The sequence below is a fragment of the Chrysemys picta genome, chromosome 5 (genome assembly GCF_011386835.1).
Source record: "Chrysemys picta bellii isolate R12L10 chromosome 5, ASM1138683v2, whole genome shotgun sequence".
In the NCBI taxonomy this organism is placed as follows: domain Eukaryota; kingdom Metazoa; phylum Chordata; order Testudines; family Emydidae; genus Chrysemys; species Chrysemys picta.
Window position 1 is genome coordinate 100,904,467 of NC_088795.1, and position 24,356 is coordinate 100,928,822.

The window sequence follows — 24,356 nt, forward strand, 5'->3', positions numbered from 1 at the left end:
CTGACCTCTGCTAGTGGCCCCAGCAACCAACACCAAGGTGGCTCATTTAGGAGGCGGGGCTGCTGCTTTGCTTCTCCCTCCCCAATCACCAACCAGGAGGCTGTTGTGGTTGCAAGAAAAGTTGCTCGTAGCCACATTTGAAAAACAGTACTTCCTCTGATAGGAGGAGCTGAATTTGGCTGAACTGTATCAATACTAAAAAAAAGAACAGGAGTACTTGTGGCACCTTAGAGACTGACAAATGTATTTGAGCATAAGTTTTCGTGGGCTACAGCCCACTTCATCGGATGCATGTAGTGGAAAATACAGTAAGAAGATATATATACACACACACAGAGAGAACATGAAACAATGGATGTTACCATACACACTATAAGGAGAGTGATCAGTTAAGGTGAGCTTTTTATCAGCAGGAGAGAAAAAGAACTGTTTGTAGTGGTAATGAAAATGGCCCATTTCCGGCAATTGACAAGGAGCTATGAGGAACTGGGTGGGGGGGAATAAGCATGGGGAAATAGTTCTACTAACACGGCTGCTACTCTGAAACCTGTATCAATACTGTTCATAAGGCCTGTAGGAGGGGAGCTGTATGAAGAATATCAGCAGGCTGCAGTTTGATCATCTTTAGTTTTAATGCTAATTACGTCAGACTATCAAGAGGCAGTTTTCTTAAATAATATAAACAAATAAATAAAACAAACAACTTTATTTCCATGCTTGTATTACCAGTGTGATAATACAAATCTCTGAACTATACAGAGGGACAAACTGCTACTTCAGGTGTACTCAGCTTAATCAATTGTAAATATTGATTGTTGCAACAAAGAACCCTGAAAGGACACACCAGAAGATCCATGGGACTAAAACTAGACACAGTTTGAAAAGCAGACATAAAATAGAATTCTGTGCCAATGAATGAAAGAAGATTAAAGCATTGTTTAAAGGATATTTTATGTTTAGTAAAAAAACAAGCTGATGGCAAGTGCTTTAAGTAATCAGACTTGCATTACAGTGGTAGATTTATCAAGTTACAGTATGAGAGACTTGGAAAAATAAAGAAAATATAGTATTTAATCTCTGGTTTTGTATAGTCTGTATTAAAAAAAACAAAAACAGATTCGATCTTTATTGCAAAGAGGGTTTATTCTGAGAGAATCTGAATCCATATTAAACAGCTTCAAAGTACTGTATACATCAATTTGACCAGTAATTCTCATTCTATTTTATTAGAGGGTTGCAAATCCTCCATTCAAACAAACGTAGGTGGGTGGGTCATTGATGGGACAGCCTGGTGCTCAAGAGTACAGAGTTTTTGTTATTATGGTGCCAAATATGAAATCTGTTTCATAATACTAAACAAGTGTTCTGTGAGAAAGAAACTTGATCACTCAATAAACTACTGCAAACTTTAGAGCTGCTTTGGACATTGCAGGAGGGGAACCATTCTGTCCCATCTGCTTTCCTTGAACTGCCAAAAGAATGGACAGTGACTGGAGGCTAATGATGGTTCTGTGGAAGAAGAGCAGCAGTATCTGAGAGATGACAGAAGGGATAAAGGCAATATTAATGCTAGCAGAGGCCAGACTCTAGGACCTTGAGATGTGGAGGATCCCAGAACTCAGGCTGCAGCCTAAGCCCAAATGTCTATGCCTCAATTAAACAGCCCCATAGCCTGCGCCCTGCGAGCCCAAGTCAGCTGACATGGGCCATCAGTGGGTTTTTAATTGCAGTGTAGACATAACCCCTAGTTAACAGATCTGATACGTCATACATCTTGAGAAGACTATAGGATAGGGGTTGACAACCTTTCAGAAGTGGTGTGCCGAGTCTTCATTTATTCACTCTAATTTAAGGATTCACGTGCCAGTAATACATTTTAATGTTTTTAGAAGGTCTCTTTCTATACATCTATAATATATAACTAAACTATTGTTGTATGTAAAGTAATAAGGTTTTTAAAATGTTTAAGAAGCTTCATTTAAAATTAAATTAAAATGCAGAGCCTCCTGGACCGGTGGCAAGGACCTGGGCAGTGAGCGTGCCACTGAAAATCGGCACGCGTGCCATAGGTTGCCTACTCCTGCTATAGGATGTCAGAAGGTTGCGAATAAGCAGAACATATCTCTGAAAGAAAAATAATTTACAACATGAGTGATTTGCCTAGGATTTTTGGTAAAATATAGAGTCCATACCTAAGCAAGGTTGGCTCTGGCTTAATTTGCCAATGCGAGTATCTGTGTAATTCCACCTCCCTCCACAGAACCAGCATTATGGAATTAATCTACATTTTCTACCTTTGGTTGAACACTAAGCATTTCTGATTATCTCAGTTTTCAGACTCCTGGGGTGTCATAATTTCATAATTTACCATAGTCCTCCGGGATAAATAAGATCTGACTTTCTAGAGTGCAAAAGGTAACTTTTTGTTGGCCCCTATTTCAGGCTTTCTTTATACATCACAAAGAAGAAAACTAAGGCACAAGTCCAATTTTTTCCCTCGGGGTGGGTGGGGTCATGTTGTTCAGGGGGAAGGAAGCAAACACCATTGTTGATGACCTGCAATACTGTAACCTGCTTATGGAATGTCAGTAAAGCGGGGGATATGTTAATACAGAAGCTAGACTGTTCTTGGTGCTGGGTTGGAAACTTAAGTTAACAAAACTCTCTGACTTGTGTTCCATAAGTAATATGGATGAATTGGTGTGTGTTTTACTAATGAGCTGCTTAGTAAAAGTGGTGGTGGTGGGGAACTCCTTCTTAAGAAAAAAGAACTATAAATATGTTTAATTGTATTCTTGAAGGGACTAAATAGTCTTACACACACACACACACACACACACACACACACACACACACACACACACACACACACACACACACACACCTTTTTCTTCCTTTCTAGTTTTAGCACTTCTTGTTAAACTACTATCCAAAGAGGTTGCCTCCTCAAATCCTTCCCTTGACAACGTTAATGTTTTTGATGTGTCTAGTCATATCCACTAGTTAATGCCAACTGAGTCCTATTTAATAAGGTAGTGTCTTTTAAACATGATGATGTTAACCTGTTGTAAGAGCTTCGCCGCTCTGGCCGGGGGCAGGTTTGTTTCCCGCCCCCCCCCCCCCCCCTTGCTGCTCTGGCCAGCCGGTTTGTCCCTCTCCCTCCCTCCCCCCCCCCCTGCTTGCCACTCCGGCCGGGGGCAGGTTTATTTTACTCCTCCCCTCCCCCCTTTTGCTGCTCCGGCTGGCCGGGTGTTTTTTGCTTGGGGCGGCAAAAAAGCCAGAGCCGGCCCTATGTCAGCCCCGCGGCAGGCTGACAGCCAACAAGCAATGCAAGTAACGCAGTGTCTACATGAACACTGTGTCACCCTAACTACATAGACTTAAGTGCTACATCTCTTGCATAGGTGGAATTACGTCAGTGTGATGGGCGACTTACATCATTGGGAGCACCATTGTAGGGTAGACACTGACAGAGGTCGACATAAGCTGCCTTACATCGACCTAAATGTTACTTCTACAGCACAAACTATGAGTGTTACCTTTTCCATTGCTTACCCCAATTATGTAAACAAATATCTATAGAGTGTCTAAAACGTGTGAAATACCCATGAGGTGCTGATCTATTATTTTCAGGATGAGTAACTGTGACAGTTCTGGTAAAACTCCCTCTGCTGGACATTCACCAGGCAGCTGTGTTTGGGCTTTACACTCTACACCTGTGAGAATTTTTTTTTTTTTAGTTTCCTGACTGAGCATAGTCGAGGCACTGCCTCAGGCTTTGGGTTTCTTGGTACGCCCTGGAGATGCAGATCTGTATTGAGCACCCTCTATTTAGAGCTGAGCCCCCGTTGGCCTCAAAACTAGTGCCAGATTCGTCAGAGGCTTAGCATACCCTTTCCCGGAGTTCCACCATGTAGGCACTCTGGCTTACACAGTTCACCTCTTCCGGGATACAAGATAGTGGAAGCAAACCATGGGCTTTGCAAATGATTCCAAAATCAATTATTCTTTTCTTCAGCCAGAACAAGAAACATACAGATCCAGACAAATCAATAAACATCTGTGTGCCATTCCCTAGCTCAATTTCCTCACCACTGTAGAGCATTCTTTGGCATTTGGCTCAGTGGCTGCTAAAGAGTCCAGGAGCCGCCTTCTCCAACTTCCCTCCTGCACTTGGCTCCACCTCTGGAACATGGCATCTCTCTGGTCTCCTCTATTTCTCTCCAAAAAGGCTGAAAGAACCTTTCTTTTATAACCTCCAGTCATCTTTGTCAGGTGACCCCAGTCAGCCTTATCAGATAATGGGGATCTCCCACCAGGTGATCTGTAGCTTAGTTACCTCTCCCTTGAGGTTCAGACTGGAAAAAGTGTTTTGCCCTGGTAGCCAACTTTGTCCATTGATGCTTTCATATGACTAGAGGACCATCAAGGTTGTAGGTGCTCCATTGTTAGGACTGAAGGTAAAAAATCCATTACAATCTACATACCACCCAGACTATGCTGACAGATTGTGCCACACACTCTCAAAGAAACTGCGGAACCACCTGATCAACATCCTATACAGCAAACAGGGAAAGATTAAGAATGAGCTCTCAAAACTCGATACTCTCATAAAAAAACAACCTTCCACACAAACTTCCTCGTGGCTGGACGTTACAAAAACTAGATAAGCCATTTACAACACACACTTTGCTTCTCTACAAAGGAAAAAGGACACTAAACTATCACTACTACTACGTGCCACAAGGGGCCATAACAGTGGTTCCCTTAATCCACCCAGCAATATTGTTAATCTATCCAGCTATACTCTTAGCCCAGCAGAAGACTCTGTCCTGTCTCGGGGCCTCTCCTTCTGCCCCTCCACCCCCACGAACATGATGCAGTTCTGTGGTGACCTAGAATCCTATTTTTGACGTCTCCGACTCAAGGAATATTTCCAATACACCTCTGAACAGCATACTAACCCACAGAGACCTTCCTACAACACTACAAAAAGAAGGATTCTGGGTAGACTCCTCCTGAAGGTCGAAACAACAGACTGGACTTCTACATAGAGTGCTTCCGCCGATGTGCATGGGCTGAAATTGTGGAAAAACAGCATCACTTGCCCCATAACCTCAGCCGTGCAGAACACAGTGCTATCCACAGCCTCAGAAACAACTCTGACCCACCATAATCAAAAAGGCTGACAAAGGAGGTGCTGTTGTCATCATGAATAGGTCGGAATATGAACAAGAGGCTGCTAGGCAGCTCTCCAACACCACATTCTACAAGCTATTATTCTCTGATCCCACTGAGGGTTACCAAAAGAAACTACACCATCTGCTCAAGAAACTCCCTGAAAAAACACAAGAGCAAATCCGCACAGACACACCCCTAGAACCCGAGCAGGGTATTCTATCTGCTACCCAAGAGCCATAAACCTGGAAATCCTGGACGCCCATCATCTCCGGCATTGGCACCCTGACAGCAGGATTATCTGGCTATGTAGACTCCCTCCTCAGGCCTTATGCTACCAGCTCTCCTAGCTATCTTCGAGACACCACTGACTTCCTGAGGAAACTACAATCCATTGGTGATCTTCCTGAAAATGCCATCCTAGCCACTATGGATGTAGAAGCCCTCTACACCAACATTCCACACAAAGATGGACTACAAGCTGTCAGGAATAGTATCCCTGATAATGTCACGGCAAACCTGGTGGCTGAACTTTGACTTTGTCCTTACCCATAACTATTTCACATTTGGAGACAATGTATACCTTCAAATCAGCGGCACTGCTATGGGTACCCGCATGGCCCCACAGTATGCCAACTTTTTTATGGCTGACTTAGAGCAACGCTTCCTCAGCTCTCGTCCCCTAACGCCCCTACTCTACTTGTGCTACATTGATGACATCTTCATCATCTGGACCTATGGAAAAGAAGCCCTTGAGGAATTCCACCTGGACTTCAACAATTCCCACCCCACCATCAACCTCAGCCTGGACCAGTCCACACAAGAGATCCACTTTCTGGACACTACAGTGCTAATAAGCGATGGTCACATAAACACCACGCTATACCAGAAACCTGCTGACCACTATATTTACCTACATGCCTCCAGCTTTCATTCAGACCACACCACACGATCCATTGTCTACAGCCAAGCTCTATGATACAATCACATTTGCTCCAACCCCTCAGACAGAGACAAACACCTACAAGATCTCTATCAAGCATTCTTACAATACAATACCCACCTGCTGAAGTGAAGAAACAGATTGACAGAGCCAGAAGAGTACCCAGAAGTTACCTACTAGAGGACAGGCCCAACAAAGAAAGTAACAGAACGCCACTAGCCGTCACCTTCAGCCCCCAACTAAAACCTCTCCAGTGCATCATCAAGGATCTACAACCTATCCTGAAAGACGATCCATCACTCTCACAGATCTTGGGAGACAGGCCAATCCTTGCTTACAGACAGCCCCCAAACCTGAAACAAATACTCACCAGCAACCACACAACAAAAACACAAACCCAGGAACCTATCCTTGCAACAAAGTCTGTTGCCAACTCTGTCCACATATCTATTCAGGGGATACCATCATAGGACCTAATCACATCAGCCATACTATCAGAGGCTCGTTCACCTGCACATCTACCAATGTGATATATGCCATCATGTACCAGCAATGCCCCTCTGCCATGTACATTGGCCAAACCGGTCAGTCTGTACGTAAAAGAATAAATGGACATAAATCAGACGTCAAGAATTATAATATTCAAAAACCAGTCGGAGAACACTTCAATCTCCCTGGTCACTCGATTGCAGACCTAAAAGTCGCAATATTACAACAACAAAAACTTCAAAAACAGACTCCAACGAGAGACTGCTGAATTGGAATTAATTTGCAAACTGGACACCATTAAATTAGGCCTGAATAAAGACTGTGAGTGGATAGGTCATTACACAAAGTAAAACTATTTCCCCATGTTTATTTTCCCCCCCTACTGCTCCTCACACCTTCTTGTCAACTGCTGGAAACGGGCTATTTTGATTACCACTACAAAAAGTTTTTTTTTTTCTCTCCTGCTGGTAATAGCTCACCGTAACAGATCACTCTCATTATAGTGTGTATGATAACACTTACTGTTTCATGTTCTGTGTGTGTGTATGTGTGTGTGTATATATATCATGGGTTTTAGCCCACGAAAGCTTATGCTCAAATAAATTTGTTAGTCTCTAAGGTGCCACAAGTACTCCTGTTGTTATTATTAGCCCTGTGTCACTGTGAGGCAGATAAAAAGATGATAGAATTCAGACAAGCCCCATATTCAAAATGCAGTTTGCAGTTTGACAGAGTCCCAATATCAAACAGACTTCATAATCTGTACATATAGAGATTCCCCAAAGCACCATAGTATCATTTCAATTTAAGTATGTTTGATTCTTTCATATCTGTATTTGGTACATTTTTATAATAAAAAGGATAGTTCCCCAGTTTAAAAGTGTTATGCTCCTGATCATTTTCGACTGCCAGAAAATAGATTAGACCTTCTAGCGTACTGCTGTGATTAATTAGAGAGTATTGTAGATAATGGAAACTAGCATTTTATGAAAAGTTTTTGTAACTAACTACTGTTAATTCAGTTCATTCAGAGTACTTGTGCATTTTTAAAGCAGATAAACTAAATAAACTGAGCAAAAACATTAGCTTTTCAGTGGGTGTGTGTGAGGGTGTGGAGGGCTTGGAGGTTTTGTCTAATGATTCATTTGCTGTCTCATTTTATCACTGGTGCTTATTGGAATTGCATTTTTAGAGTGCCTAGGTATAACCAAAAAGTTCTGTACAAAAGTACTGTATCACATTTCCTTGAAGAAACAATGAAGTCCTCAATAAATTGGTGACTACTCTCAAAATTGAGTATTTTCAGAAGGTGGGGGCAGAGGTGCTTGAACAATTTTTATTGTGGGGGTGCTGAAAGCTATTCATTCAAATGTATACCCTGCATATAATGAAAACCACTTCAAGCCAGGCGGTGCGGCAGCGCCCCCAGCACCCCTAGTTCAGCACATCTGGGTAGGGGAGAAAAATAAACCAAAAACTAATTGGTAGAGTCCAAAATAAATGTTCTGTGGCTTTATTTTAAAATTTGGTGTACCCCACCTGCATATCTGCTTTTCTTTCAATCAGTCCCTCCATGTTTGCTTTTATTCCTTCTTACTAATATACAGAAAACTCAAGTCTTCATTCTCATCTAAAGGAAGTGCTTCTTGCTTCTCTTCTGCTAATGATTTAATTTTTAACAGCTGTACTTCTTTAGAAAAGGAATACCATTATCAGCCACCTTTAAGCAAATCTTTTTTTTTATGTACTGCGCCTCTCATGAACTGAAGTTTTTAGGAATGTTGCTCTGGAAAAGCACTGCTCAGTGATTCTCCATCTCCAGTATATAAAGTGATATTCAGAATGATTATGACTTCGGGAAAATCAACCTAAGTAATAATCAGCATGGATTTATCGAGAACAAATTCTGTCAAATCAACCTAATAGCTTTCTTTGACAGAGTAAGGGAGAAGTGGTATATCTTGACTTTAGTAAGGCTTTTGATACTGCCTCACATGACCTCATAAACAAACTAGGAAAATACAATCTAGAGGGAACTATTATAAAGTGGGTGCATAACTGGTTGGAAAACTATTCCCAGAGAGTAGTTATCAGTGGTTCACAGTAAAGCTGGAAGGGCATATTGAGTGGGGTCCTTTAGGAATCAGTTTTGGGTTCTGTTCTGTTCAATATCTTCATCTATAATTTAGATAATGGCATAGAGAATACACTTATAAAATTTGCAGATGATATCCAGGTCAGAGGGGGTTACAAGTGTTTTGGAGGATAGGAATAAAATTCAAAATAATCTGGACAAACAGGAGAAATGGTCTGAAGTAAATAGGATTAAATTCAATAAGGACAAATGCAAAGTACTCCATTTAGGAAGGAACAATCAATTGCACACATACAAAAAGGGAAATGACTGCCTAGGAAGGAGTATTCCAGAAAGAGATCTGGGGGTTGTAGGGGATCACAAGCTAAATGAGTCAATAGTGTAATATTGTTGCCAAAAAAGCAAACATTCTGGGATGTGTAAGCAAGACATGAGTTAATTATTTTGCTCTACTCTGTGCTGATTAGGTCTCAACTGGACTATAGTGTCCAGTTCTGGGTGCCACATTTCAGAAAAAAATGCGGACAAATTGGAGAAAGTCTACAGAAGAGCAACAAAAATGGTTAAAGGTTTAGAAAACATACTCTATGAGGGAAGATTGAAAAACTTGGGTTTGTTTGGAAAGGAGGCGACTGAGAGGGGACATAAGTTTTCAAGTACATAAAAAATTGTTACAAAGAGGAAGGAGAAAAAATATTCTCCTTAACTTCTGAGGATAGGAGAAGCAGCAATGGGCTTAAATTGCAGCAAAGGCAGTGTAGGTTGGACATTAGGAAAAACTTCCTATTTGTCAGGGTGATTAAGCACTGGAATAAATTGCCTGGAGAGGTTGTGGAATCTCCATCCTTGGAGATTTTTAAGAGCAGGTTAGACCAGCACCTGTCAGGGATGGTCTAGTTAATATTTAGTCCTGCCATGAGTGCAGGGGACTGGACTAGACAACCTCTCGAGGTTCCTTCCAGGCAGGCCTTTGTTTCTATGGTGGTCCATCAATGCTTGCATAAGCATTAAGTACCCCTTTCTGTTTGTCCTCAGAAGCAGTTTGGGGTGGGGGTCAGAATTAGGAAAAGCATCCTATCTATTGCCCTACCCTGATTGAGGAAGTCCCATTTCATCAAATCAGCTATTGTTTCGTGGACACGTCCAGTCTGACAAGCCTGTGAAGTAGGAGATGTTTAATTGTCTTACACAACTGGATGACAACAGCCTTCACTGTAGACTTTCATCAACGCCCAGTTGATTGCTCACCCACCAATAGCAACTGGGGTTGCAAGCTTCTAGAGAACAATTACCAACCATTTCTCTACTGTCGGAGCAGCTCTTGTCTTGGTGTCTATGCACTTTAGTGCTGGGATGAGTGTGGCATACAACACCAGGAATGTGGCCTTGCACATACAAAAGTTCTGGAGCTATTGCTGATCATCCCAGATTTGCATCATGATCTAGTCCTACCACTCAGTGCTTGTAGTACAGGCCCCCAAAACACTGTTACACTGTGTGCAGTTTGTCAGTGAATACCTACAGTATCTGGTTAGCTGTTTTGCTATTTTCCACTCATCCTCTGTCTCGACAGTGTGGTTCTTGCAAATATGAAAAAATCCCTTACCCTGTCCTTAAAATGGGCAAGAGAAGTTCCACTGATCTGTGTGGCTTCTGGTGGTCAGGTGAAAAAACTGCAAAAAAAGTAGCCAAATGTTCACTCTCTCTGTTGAAATAGCTATGGCGTCAGTAGCAGTATTCCATAAGAACTTTTATGGGTAAAACTTTTTCTAATTTTCTAGACAAGTCCTTAGTGGACACCACTTGCTTTCTATCAGAATTTCCCTGCTCACTTTTGTGGGAAGCTGCAATTCCAGGTTGTTGTCATGTAACATCACTATTCAGGTCCTTCAACATTCTTGTTAAAGACCTCCAGCAAAGAGGGAATAGTGAGGACCTGGTTCATGAATTTCAAATCTAAGTTACATTTACTTAATTTAATAAGAAAACTACATTTATCTAAATTGCACAAATGTTGGGAGCTCTTCTTTCTGCAGAGAAAAAACTTGCTAGAGATCTTTCACTTTTTGCAAAAACTTCATACAATTTTTAATAGACTTGCATATCCCATATCCTCTTTTTTTCAAGCCATTTGTTCAAACACTTGCTTTTAGTTACTGCAATAACAATGTATCTTTAACATACCTTACAGTACGGAGTATATCGTTTAAATTTTTAAATACATTTGGAATACAAATTTAAATATTTGTCCCATTCCAAGCTATATTGCTATTTGAGTTCATACTCAGATAGCAATATAGGGGGGAGGGATAGCTCAGTGGTTTGAGCATTAGCCTGCTAAACCCAGGGTTGTGAGTTTAATCCTTGAGGGGGCCACTTAGGGATCTGGGGCAAAATCAGTACTTGGTCCTGCTAGTGAAGGCAGGGGGCTGAACTCAATGACCTTTCAAGGTCCCTTCCAGTTCTAGGAGATGGGATATCTCCATTAATTTAAAAAAAAATAATTTTTAAATTTACTTACAAAATATCTAAACCTAAACTGCAAAGGTTTCGTTTCGCTTGCTCCTCCTTTACACACACATGCACATGGGCTCCCTCTCTCTCAAACTTATTTACATCCAGAATTAGGTTAAAAAAATGTCATGCACTTTTGAAGGCTGAGCTGCAGCATTTCCTTTTTCCACCCCTGCTGTTGCTGATGTCACAGGACCATAAATCCAGGAATATTGCAAAATTCAAGGGAAATGAGATGTATGTGTGAAACAAAAGGAGGAACTGGATGAATGGGATAGAAGCCAAGCATCTGAGCAGTACAAAGGAAGCTAGCAAGGTTGGCACAGGTAACTGTAGACTTAACTGCTATAGCAGAAAGAACAGGAGTACTTGTGGCACCTTAGAGACTGACAAATGTATTTGAGCATAAGCTTTCGTGGGCTACAGCCCACTTCATCGGATGCATGCATGCTGTAGCGCATGAAAGCTTATGCTCAAATACATTTGTTAGTCTCTAAGGTGCCACAAATACTCCCGTTCTTTTTGCGGATACAGACTAACACGGCTGCTACTCTGAAACCTGCTATAGCAGAGAGGCTGCCTTCATCATGCCTAGTCCATAAGTGGCTCTCAGGTATTTTGAGAGTGCTCTTGTTTTAGGCTGTTTTAGGTAGGAGAATCCACTTGCCCAGTTGTTCTCACACCTTTCTTAGTTTTCCACTGGCTGTTGGTGGGTCTTCCTAATTTAGCCATGTTACTTTCCTTCCAAACTTCAAAATTATTTGGGGGGATGGGACAGGGAGAAAAGAGGGATGATAGAGGAAAGGAAAGAATTCCCACATTCTCTGCAATATTTAATATCTTTAGGTAAGGCAGACCTACAAACTGATCTGCCTGTGATTTAGTAGCAGGAGCAGACGCTATGTAGAAAGAATTTGGAGTACTCGAATAGTATTGCACAGATAAAACCAAAATTGGTCTCTTAATCAAAATGAGCCATATGCAGTAAAATCTGAAACATTGACTGCTGTCTTTAAAACATTTGCATGTATTTCCTATTCCAGAAAGGCCATCTGCCTCTACATCCATACCAGTAAACTTTTTTATTCAGCTGATTAGTGAAACTTTTGTGAGAGTTTAAATGTCAGTATAGAACAGATCAGTTCTTGGTACAAGCTGTGCTTTTTTACTTCAGATTTAGAAGATTTTATATTCTAGAATCTTTTTAGAAATCAACAAATCTTAATGGAGTTTAGGGGTGTGCGTATTATTTTAAGTAGCAAGTCATTAAAGGTGACTAATTGCTTTCACTTTAACAGCCGCTGTGCATGTATGACACCCTGATTTCGTAAACCATTTAGCACATTTTGTATTCCATAAGGTACAGAGAGCAGATTAGACAAAGTCTGTACATAAAATCTTCACTTGGTATAAGCAAATAATGGATGTAAACTTTTTTCACTGAGAAGCATTTAAAGTTACAGGTTGGTCCAAACTGTGTGCCAATATTATGGGGAGGAAATAAAAACTAACTTTTAAGTAATCGTATTGAAGTTCAGTTAAACAAGATAATTTTCACCTTGTTGATATGTATGAGGTGAAAATTGAGGAGGAAGAGTAAAAGATGTTACTTCTACTGTAAAAGCCTCCTTATATGTCTTGTAGCACCCCAGTATGGGAAGAACAGGTTGCCTCTCCTAAATTTGGTGATATATATTTTTCCCATTACAAGGGTCTGTGTTAAACATAGGCTCCAGGGCTAGAGCACCCATGATAAAAAATAGTGGGTACTCAGCAGCCACCCCCAATCAGTTGTTTTGTGGGCCTCTCAGATCAGCTCCTCCCCTTACCCCCCCCTGCACCTCCCACCTGCCGCTGATCAGCTGTTCAACGGTGGGAGGGAGGTGCTGGGGGGAGGGGAGGAGCAGGAAGAGGCGGAGCGAGGGCAGGGCATGCTCAGGAGTGTTGGGGCAGAGCGAGGGCAGGATGAGGGTGGAGACTTGGGGGACGGGATGGACGGGGGGTGGAGCACCCCCAGGGAAAGCTGAAAGTTGGCATCTTTGGTGCTACATCCAGTTTCCACTCAGATAGGGAAGATATGGATCCTTCCAGTATCTCAATTTTTTTTTTTTATGGAAGATAAGAACTGTAAGGGTCCTATTTTTAAAGTGGTGTCAGGTTATCCTCGTCGGTGCTCGTTTCGCCATCTGTAAAACAGAGAATACCTACTTGTTATAGGGGTTTGTGGCTTAATTCATCAATGGACCTGGATCCATCAGTGGAAAGACTCCTATTGACTTCAGTGATCTTAGGGTCAGGCTCATAATTCACCCAATCCTTTGAGAGCCTAAAGTCAGAGCTGCTTGGAAGTGCAAAGTATTATCTAGAACTGTGCTTCATAACCATTTATTTATTTTACGTAGGAAATCAAGATTTTCCTAATGTTTTGGCAAGCCATAGTTTAGAAAGTACTACAACGCACGCTGTCGGTGATCGCACAGGAAGTGGTATGCATCCAGAATATCTTGCTTATGGGTTGGTTCCTGTCTTTTTCATCATGGGCCTTTTGGGGATCCTCATCTGTCACGTGCTTCAGAAAAAAGGGTATCGGTGTACAACAGAGGCCGAGCAAGAAATTGAAGAGGAAAAACTTCAAGAAAAGATAGGTAAGTAATGTCAATGTCTTTTTGTTAATTTGTATGCGGTATGTTACTAATCTGGAATGATCCCTCCCCCCACCCCCCCATAATATATATCCTCTATTAAATAGTTTAAGAACGTTGACTTAACAGACAATCAAATGGTAATTACTTTTGGCCATTCCCAACCTAACCAAGTGACCTCCATTAGGAAATTCTACCAATTCCCAATGCCAGTCCTCTAAAATATACTTTTTGAAACCTTTTTTTGAAGGATCAAAATGTCCAAAATACTTCATGGAGACAAGATGGGTGAGGTAATATCTTTTATAGGACTAACGTCTGTTGGTAAAAGAGACATGGGCTCTTAGTGTCTCTCTTACCAACAGACGTTGTATTACCTCACCCACCTTGTGTCTCTAATATCCTGGGACAAACACGCTACAACAACACTGCATACAAAATACTTTATAGCTTTTGTGACTATAAACTGAGATCTGAGTAGCTAATCACTTTTTTTGTATTTCATCTCTGTCAGTAGCAATAGAGTGCTGTGCATAACTCTTTTAAAGATAGATATCCATAAACCAGCTTTTATTAAAGCATAACTTTTTGGTGTGTGTTTAACAGTGCAGATACTTTAATTTTATTTGAGTAAATTTAATACTCTGGTACTATGGTTTCCACCCTCTCTCTTCTCCCCTGTTGTGATGAACTGGAACATTGGTGTGCTCTGGCTATATTCTTTGGTGTCAGGCCTTAGCACATTTGTTGCTATTATTTTTTCCCCCTCATCTTTTCCCTTTTTCCCTCTCTAACTTCTGTTCTTTTGTACTCTTGTTCTTGTCCCCTTACTTGTCAAAAAGTACTTGGAGTGTGTGTTAGTGGTTCCATGAATTCAGTAGCATGTGGAGCTGAAGTTACTTATTTGACTTGGGAGCAGAGGAGAGAAGCTTAGGCCTGGTAGGTTGTTCCCGTTGCTGTCTTTATTGGGAGGTCCTGTGAGAGCCGTGGGTATTTTTCTTTAACTTTGTACCTGGAGGTCGGGTAGGAATGATAGGGTGGGTTCTATTCAGGAGACTGGCAGGAGCTCCTCAGTGAAGCAGAGAGACCAAGTAGCTTTAGGAATAATGCTTTCTTTCCTATTCTAATAAAATTAAAATATTGAATAAGGAAGTGACTCTCTCTATATTTTTGTTGCCACATAGGGTTGCCAGATGTCCAGTTTTCGACCGGAATGTCCGGTCGAAAAGGGAAACTGGCAGCCTCTGTTTGGCTGCCTCCGGTCAGTGGCCTCCGCCACCGGGGGGGCCAGGAAGAGCAACAGCGGCTGCTGGAGCCTGGAGGAGCGGCTCTGTTTAACAGCTGCTGCTCTCCCTGCCCCCCCAACCTGACAGAGAACTGGCTGGTTCCTGGACCGGGCTCCAAAGTAGGTACTGGCGCCGTCCAGGGGTTTGTGTGTAACCTGTCTGCCCTCTTGCCCCGTTGTGTCCCGATTTTCCAGCCCCTCACTCCGGGGACCAATTCCCCCTCTGCCCCAGTCCCTTGCTCTAGGGATGGACCCCGCTGTGCCCTGAATTCCCCACCCCAGCCCCTTGCTCCAGGGACTGCCCTCCCACTCCACTGTGCCCTGATTTCCCCACCCCAGCCCCACTGTGCCCCGATTGGGCAGGCTCTGCGCCAGCTCCTGCCAGCCCAGCTCTGTAAGTGGCAGGTGAGTCCCAGGGGATGAGGGAGTGAGTGACAGAGGCAGGAATGGGGAGAGAGTGACGGGGGGGGGGGACAGTTGGGGTGGTGGTCAGAGCCTCGGAGGAAGAGGCAGGGCAGGGGGGTGGGACCTCAAGGAAGGAGTGGGGGAGGGGTGTTTGGTTTTCAGGGATTAGAAAGTTGGCAGCCCTATAAGAGGGTGAAAGGCAATGGTATATTCGTTATCCACAGTCACAGGGTCAATTTTCACCCCTTAAACTACTTTGAGAAGGCTTTTTGTGACCCCAAGAGTTCTCAATTCAGAGATTTTGTACACAAGTATATTTATATACTCATTCTATTTAGTGCCTTTTCTTAAAGCCCTGGCTCCTGGAGTCATGCTGTTAAATGAAAATCGTGGCTTTCATTTAATAAAAAATTTCTATCCCTATGTTGTATGGAAAAGCTTGAAAAAGCAAATCCTAAAGGTTCAAACACTAGAAGGCAAACAAAAAATCTAAAATTTAGTATTTTTATAAAATCTTTCCATTTTTAAGATAATCTCATGATTTTGGGAGGGTCTGGCTCGTGATATTTGAATGCTTGGGGCTGGCAGTACTTGACTCCTGTCTTCCTATTTGTAGTGAAAGGCGCTGAATTTACAGTCTTAGATACTACAGTCTGTTGTGGCTAACAGTATAGCAGTGCAAGCTTCCCTGCAACAACTGGTTAATTTGTTACTAGTCAAATGTGAGGCATTCCATATGTGGTAGCTTAATCTCCAAACCCATTTTCTGCTGAGACTTGGATTCCTTCTGCTCTCTTAAAATCGAGGTGAGAAGGAGGATGAAAGTGATGATAAACTTTGATATTTCAAAGTTTTATGAAAATTTTGAATTTTCAGGGGGTATTAGATGAAATACATAAAATATGGAACTTAAGAACTCAGCCCTGATGTCTGTAGTGAGAAAATCGTGCCTGAATAGGGCTGCAGGACTGTCTTCAGGATTGTTACTAAAATCCATAAAAAGTGTTGTTTTTTTTAATATGGTAGTGATATAATACTTATATATTCCATGAGATGTTCTCCTGTTTTTCTTACTTTACCATAGGAAAAATAATTTCTAGGAGGCTGTAATACTGACTATATGTTGTTGTTTTCCCCCCATAGAAATGAATGAAAGTGTAAATGACAATAACGATACTGTGGGGCGAATCGTCAACATCATTATGAAAAATGAAGGTACAGTTTAAAATCAGCGTTCTCCATTAAAGATGTGAATCCCTCTGATGCAGTTTGATACTATGTAGCTATTTAAAGTGTTTCCATAGCATATTATAGGGCTTGCTTCATTCCGATACTCTCTTATACTGTCTTGGGAATCATTAAAAAAGGGGATAGAGAATAAGACAGAGAATATCTTGTTGCCCTTATATAAATCCATGGTATGCCCACATCTTGAATACTGCGTACAGATGTGGTCTCCTCATCTCAAAAAAGATATACTGGCATTAGAAAAAGTTCAGAAAAGGGCAACTAAAATGATTAGGGGTTTGGAACGGGTCCCATATGAGGAGAGATTAAAGAGGCTAGGACTTTTCAGCTTGGAAAAGAGGAGACTAACTGGGGATATGATAGAGGTATATAAAATCGTGAGTGGTGTGGAGAAAGTGAATAAGGAAAAGTTATTTACTTGTTCCCATAATATAAGAACTAGGGGCCATCAAATGAAATTAATGGGGAGCAGGTTTAAAACAAATAAAAGGAAGTTCTTCTTCACACAGCGCACAATCAACCTGTGGAACTCCTTGCCTGAGGAGGTTGTGAAGGCTAGGACTATAACAGAGTTTAAAAGAGAACTAGATAGATTCATGGAGGTTAAGTCCATTAATGGCTATTAGCCAGGATGGATAAGGAATGGTGTCCCTAGGCTTTGTTTGTGAGAGGGTGGAGATGGATGGCAGAAAAGTGATCATTTGATCATTACCTGTTAGGTTCACTCCCTCTGGGGCATCTGGCATTGGCCACTGTCGGTAGACAGGATACTGGGTTTGATGACCTTTGGTCTGACCCAGTATGGCCGTTCTTATGTTCTTGTTTGTACACACTTAATGTTCTGAAATTGCTTTTTAGAATGAGACTTTCCATATCTTATCTACAGTTAATTTTTTTTCTTTTGGAAGGTTGGTTCATGTCAGAACTTTAACTTGTCTCTTTCACCAACAGAAGTTGGTCTGATAAAAGATATTATCTCACCCATCTTGTCTAATATCCTGGAACCAACAGAACTACAAAACTGCAAACTTGCTTTTTGTGTCATTTCTATGTTTTTTAACTTTGCAGTCTTTGCAAGAGGCTGAATTTCCTTATTTTTAAAAGAAGGTAAAAGAACTAGCATTGTTTGCTTAATGGTAATGTCAAAGCCTATTTGGGAGCATTTAAATACTACCATCACATTGAATGGCTTGAAATGGAGGGGCAAGTTCCGATTACTGCACATGTGTGATTGAGGCAAAGGTTTTCAGCGAAGTAGGGAAAACAGGACAGCAAGATTGCTGTTTACTTTGTGATGGTTGTATCTAAACAATACAATAGAAAAAGAAAGAAATGTTTGGAAGGGGAAAAGAATGCTTCTGAGCAGCTATGCAGACTTGAGAGTGGTGTCTGTGTAGCATTCTTCTCTGTAACATTGATGGAATCTGCTCTTTGAAACATCACACAGTTGGGATTACATGGGTTTTTAGAGAGTTGTTGGACCTTAATCAGGGAGTAGCTGCTCTGTATTGAACTGCACGTCTAGTAGTGTAAATTTACGTACAGGTTAAGACTGCCCCTTAGACCATTAACTTCTCCTTTGTGGCATCCAATCTGCAGTGAATAGCTGAGCTAGTGATCCAGTAGCAGTACAGCTCTAGGAATATGCCAAAGGCAATGCAAAGGCTAGTATCTATGTGGATGTCCTGGAAGCTAAGGGAATGGGACCAGATTTTCCTCCGGAAACTTGGGCTTTTCACAGTTGAAGGCCTTTCTGTACATTCATAAATACCCTGAAGAGAGGATGTGGTGGCAATTCAGAATTCACTTGTTTATAATTGGAATACTTTTTTTGTGCAGGTTGGGAGTAGCTGGCCCTCAATATGTGGCTTTGAATGTGTGAGCTGCCTATAATTCTTAGTAGTTTACTTGAGGTTGTGTACTACTAGTATGCACTGTTACACAGTTGCTTATTTTACCAAAAGGCAGCATTATTTTAGTGGTGGCTGAAATGATTCCTTTGAGATCCATCCAAATAATTAAATATTCATTAACTCTACTAATCTTTGACTTGTGTCCTGGGAGTGCTTTTTAGACAGAGTGATCAGTACTGATAGATTGTATGCATGGTATTAATGGCAAGCATTCTCATAACATAGACAGTAATACACCTCTACCCTGATATAATGCTGTCCTTGGGAGCCAAAAAATCTTACCGCGTTATAGGTGAAACTGTGTTATATTGAACTTGCTTTGATCCGCCGGAGTGTACAGGGCGCCCCCCCCCGGAGCGCAGCTTTACCGCGTTATATCCAAATTCGTGTTATATTGGGTCATGTTATATCGGGGTAGAGGTGTATATGTGCTTTGTATTGGGACTGAGATATGTGTTCTATAGCAAGAGTAACTTTACCTTCTCAATATAAACGCCCATAAATTTCAATAAATCAGCATTTCATAGAATCGTAGGCTGGAAGGGACCTTGATGCCTTTGGCATCTTTCCTTTTGGAGATTCCATAATGCAGACTTCTCTGGTCTAGATGGAACTAAATTCAGAGCCCTTCAGTTCAGCTGTGAGATTGCTGTTAATGCACTTTTGCTAAGTGGGTTCTGGGTCAAAATTAGAATCTTCAGCTTGCTTACTTTTTACTATCTTTTTTGATTATACAAGGACATAGCAACACATTTCTTCTAACAATTTCTGTTTATGCTTTTTACAGCAAATGCTGATATGTTAAAGGCCATGGTGGCAGATAACAGTGTGTGTGATCCTGAAAGGTAAGGTCTTTCTATTTTAACTGTGTATATTTCCTCTGCATGTCAAGATGTACCCTGCCAATGATTCTATGTTAATTAAAACTGAAATCTCAGTGAAATTTGAATCCTTTAAATGCTATTATGATAACTGAACGTTTGTTCACTCTAGTTTTAGATTGAATAACGTTCAATAGCAGTCATTTGGGAGCTTAATCACAGGGATGCTACTTCAAAGATGCAGTTACTCTTTTTTTTTTTTTAATAAAAAATGCATACATTCTTGTAACACTACTCCTGTAAGTTTATGTAGTGTCCATTTTTATCAAAACTGGAAATGTACATTTGATTTCATAAAAACAAGGTATCTATATCTCTTATTAGAAAAAGTACAGATTGCCACAAATTACTTTACTTGCTAATCAAGTTTTTTCTATTCTTTTGCTCCCACATGCCCGAGTCATTGATTGAAAAGAAAATATTTTGATTTCATTCTTATTTTTCTCTGATTCACTAAGATTTCCTTTCTCTTCTGAGAGAAACTTTTCTGAGGAACTTTCAATTCTGTGTGTATGCATTGAGATTTACAGTAGAAATCTATCATACTGGGGACTGAAAATTGACAGTAACTCATAGTGCCTTTGCACACTTGTTTAATTATTTAAAACAAGGCTAGGGCTTGAAAAACTAACCCAACACTTAACAGCTAGAGGACTAACCCAGATTGCTAGAGGCTGATCTGAAAGATGAGGGGAAGAGAGAGTAGCTTTCTAGAGGCTTGATTTGTAGTTTGAAAGTTAAAGTGGAACAACCCTCCTTAAGCCTTGTCTCCACTGGCAAGTTTCTGCGCAGTAAAGCAGCTTTCTGTGGTGTAACTACCGAGGTGTACACACCACCAAGTCACTTGGTGTGCAGAAACTCCTCAGTTGCAGTGTTGCCAAAAAAACACCGCAACAAGAGTCGTAAGCCTTACAGCACAGAGGGTCCAGTGCTGTATTGGCAGCGTAAACACATTACAGCGTAGAAGGCAATCATTTAGCCTCCGGAAGTGTCCCATAATCCCTCAAGTGGCTGCTCTGCTCATTGTTTTGAACTTGGCTGCCCTGGAGACATGCGCCCGTCCCATTTTAAAGCTCCGTTTCCGACAGCCCTTGTATGCTGTGCTGATCTGCTCCGGGACAGAAAGCAAGCCATTAATGTGGAATGCTTGTGCTGTTGAACACAGAAGGGTGTGTGTGTGTGTGTGTGTGTGTGTGTGTGTGTGAGAGAGAGAGAACCAGCCAGCCCAGGGAGGAAGGCAGATGCTGATGTTGGGGGTTTCCCCCTCACCCTGTCTGAGTCCTGGTTGCTTCCTGCCGCTGTCTGAACTTACAAGACAGCATGCTGACACACTCTCTGTCCACCAAAACACAGTGTCTCTTCTCCCCACCTCCATACACACATACTCTCCCTGTCGCACCCTCTGCCCTCCCCCCCTTTCAGTTGAAAAGCAGTTGGCAATGTAATAGGATGCCCATGGAACAATGGGACTGGGAAACCTACATCATGTGATGCTGTGCCTGCCCCCTGAGGCATTGCAAACCCCTCCCAAAGCATCCTGTGGCCAGTTGCACAGTGGAATAACTACCACAATGCACTGACGGCTCTCTTTGCCATTGCAAGAGCTGCTAATGTGGATGCGCTCCACAGTCACAAGGAGCACAGTGTGGACACGCAACAGCGGTTTAATTCCAATGCTTTAATAAAAGTGGTATAACTTATTGTGCAGAAACTTGCCAGTGTAGACATACCCTTAGTGTGAATGCAGTTGTACCAGTCTCTAAAGGTGCTTGTGTCTGTATTGATAAAATATGTTTAGCTATATCAGCACTGATATAAACACCTGTAGGCTGGTACAACTGCAGCCATGCTGAAGAGGGTGATTCCACTTTTAATTATACCATTTTCTAAACAAATATAATTATAGTAGTACAAAGACTGTGTGTAAATCAGCCCTCTGTATGCATTATTTACACACTTTGTTCCTTCTCCTTCGTTTTACCTCTTATTTTACTTGGAGCAATTTTTTGAGGAAAATATCTTTACAATCTTGAGAGATGTCCGTTTTCAAATATGGGCCAATTTCAAAATAATCTTTGCTGATGATGCAGGAGTGTGTGGTTGACTTAAAATTTGAACAACTAAATGGTTTTGGCTTCTCTTTGACTTTTCACAAGAGAAAATGAAGATGTGTATGTGAATTTGCAAAACTGCCCTTTTGCTGGAGGGGGGTGTCTGCTGGTGCTCTTCTCTAGTAAAAGTGGGCGGGGGAAGGCTGGAATAAATCATTGACATTAGTCTGCTGTGGAAAAGTATCTTTTTGTTAGCTAAAACTACCTTCTGTGAGGGGAAAAACAATCTAAATTTAACACTAGCTGAATACAACCCTAGGGTATGTGATCAGAGAATAAAGTGGGACAATTATTTAAATTTAAAGAAACCCTATTTCTAAGAAGAACAAATATATGCAACTAAAGTTAAACATTGTTAATTATTTTTTTTGTTTTTAAAAATAGCCCTGTGTCTCCTACCACTCCAGGCAGTCCTACAAGTCCAGGCTCTCCTTTGTCACCAGGTGATACTCCATCAAAACATAACTGTCGTGGCCATCACTTGCATACAGTTGGGGGAGTAGTAGAGAAGGATGTTTGTAGTCGCTGTAGTCACAAAAGATGGCACCTTTTAAAGCCAACCAACAAAACTAAAGAACCTAAAAAAAGCCGACAAGGAGAAGTTACAGTACTTTCTGTGGGAAGGTAAGACTGTTCTGTTTTGTTCTGTTTCATGCTTTATTTACATGTTGTCTCATCTGACTCTCACTGTTGGATTAGTTACATGCTGCTATCACCTACTTCTGTAACGATTCTTGTCACAGCCCAGCACATGGATTTTTCGGAATTGCAAGACTGTAATTAACTTTTGAGGCATTGTGTTGTTTCCCTAGACATCAGATGTCTGACCTGTAAATCTAAACTTTGTCAGTTCACTAGTTCTCTTTTTTGATCAAATTTTTTTTTATTGGGATTCGGATGAGCATACTGGCAAACTAAAGAATTTTAATGATTAATTATTAATTTGTATTACCATTAGTGTCTGGAGCCTTAGTGATGGACCAGGACCCCATTATCCTAGATGCTGTACAAATGCAGAATAAAAAGACGGCCCCCGCCCAAAGGAACTTGCAGTCTAAGGCCTGGTCTACACCTAAAACTTAGGTCATTCTAACTACATTGCTCTGCGCAATGAAAATTTTCATTCCCTTTGTGATGTTGTTAGGTTGATCTAACCCATCTGTAGATGCAAGATGGAAGAATTCTTCCATTTTCTTCATCTAGCCATGTCACGACTCCTCTGGCTTCCCATCCTAGTCACAGTCTCCTTGCTCAGGTTAGAGGTTACCTATTTCATAGAGCTGGAAGGAACCCCGAAAGGTCATAGAGTCCAGCCCCCTGCCTTCGCTAGCAGGACCAGGTACTGATTTTGTCCCAGATCAAGGACTGAACTGTCAACCCTGGGTTTGGCAGGCCAATGCTCAAACCACTGAGCTATCCCTATCCGCCCCCCGTACCACCTCCCAGAAGGCATGAAATGAGGCCTGAAGACCTGCGTCTTGAACTTATCTGCTGTTGTCATGAAATTCTTGATGGGTCCCCATACTTCAATAACATTCAGGTCTTTAGAGCTTTAGGGTTCCAGCACACGTGTGTGCATATTACTCTCCCCCCCCCCCCCACCCCCCACACCTCCCACACACACCCTGATAGAGATAACTCTTAGGTGGGGAAGTCTACAAGCTCCAATTTTCCCTCATAATAGGATCTTTTTTATGGATGAATTCCTCCACCATCATAGGAACCACAGAAGACCTGGACTCAGGTTCTTCCTCTCTTCTGCTCATGTGCATAGCATGTTGACATGAGTATTTGCAGTTTAGTGCTTGGATTGCATGTGGACCCTGATATCTGTGACGTTGTATGTCTCTGAGTGTTTACGCTTTCTTTGAGGGGATGGAAATGGAAGATGCTTAAGGAGCAAAATTAAGTGAATTTCACTTCAGTGTGGGCTAATATGGTTAATATGTTTCTTTTTAATCTAGTCAAGTACACTAATAAATTATACTTTGCCTCAGAGCCAGGTGGCTTTAGAATTTTGTGCTGTGGAATTTTTTAAAATCCCTTCATAGTGTGAGTAGAAATCCAAAGCTGTGGATCCAGTAACACAATTGCCTAAAAAGAGAGCAAGAATTGCAGATAGATCTTCATCCTTCTCTTGACTTTCTTTACAGTAAGTATCAAATACAGAAGATGCAATTTTCCCTCTAGTTTGGTTTTTTTGGCTTTTGGACTATTCATGATTGCTCAACCAATAGTGTAGTCTTTTCTTAAAATTAGAGATCTTCTTTTTTTCCAAGAGAGGTAGGTATGGTCCAAACACTAGAGTCTGAGATAGGAATTCCCAACTTTAGACTTCCTTCCTGCTGTATTCTTGGAATGCCGCTTTAAAATATCTTGTTTTCCATCTATGTAGTTGGGATAATACTTGCCTCATTGGGATGTTGAAGATTGATTAGCTGATTTCTGGAGAAAAAACAACCAACCTATCCTAAGTGGGTTCTTGTATTGCTTGTTTCAGATTTAGAGTCACAAAAGTAGAGCATAAATCTACATCCAAAGAGCGGAAAAGCTTGATGTCTGTTAATGGTGTTGAAGGTGTCAATGGAGAAGTGCCTGCCACACCTGTCAGACAAGGAGCAAGAGGGAGAACTAGCACAGAATAACAGGTGG

General features: G+C 41.5%; 1 protein-coding gene across 2 annotated transcripts in view; it reads left to right on the forward strand.

Moving 5' to 3' along the window:
- Positions 1–24,356, forward strand: part of RELL1 (RELT like 1) — a 42,602-nt gene that overhangs the window by 7,083 nt on the left and 11,163 nt on the right. For both annotated transcript variants that reach the window (XM_008169953.4, XM_042843443.2), the window contains exons 2-6: positions 13,622–13,864; positions 16,695–16,766; positions 19,500–19,557; positions 22,089–22,328; positions 24,205–24,352. In XM_008169953.4, the coding sequence (XP_008168175.2) occupies positions 13,622–13,864; positions 16,695–16,766; positions 19,500–19,557; positions 22,089–22,328; positions 24,205–24,349 (758 nt within the window). In that variant the 3' untranslated portion in view covers positions 24,350–24,352. The remainder of the gene's footprint in view (positions 1–13,621; positions 13,865–16,694; positions 16,767–19,499; positions 19,558–22,088; positions 22,329–24,204; positions 24,353–24,356) is intronic.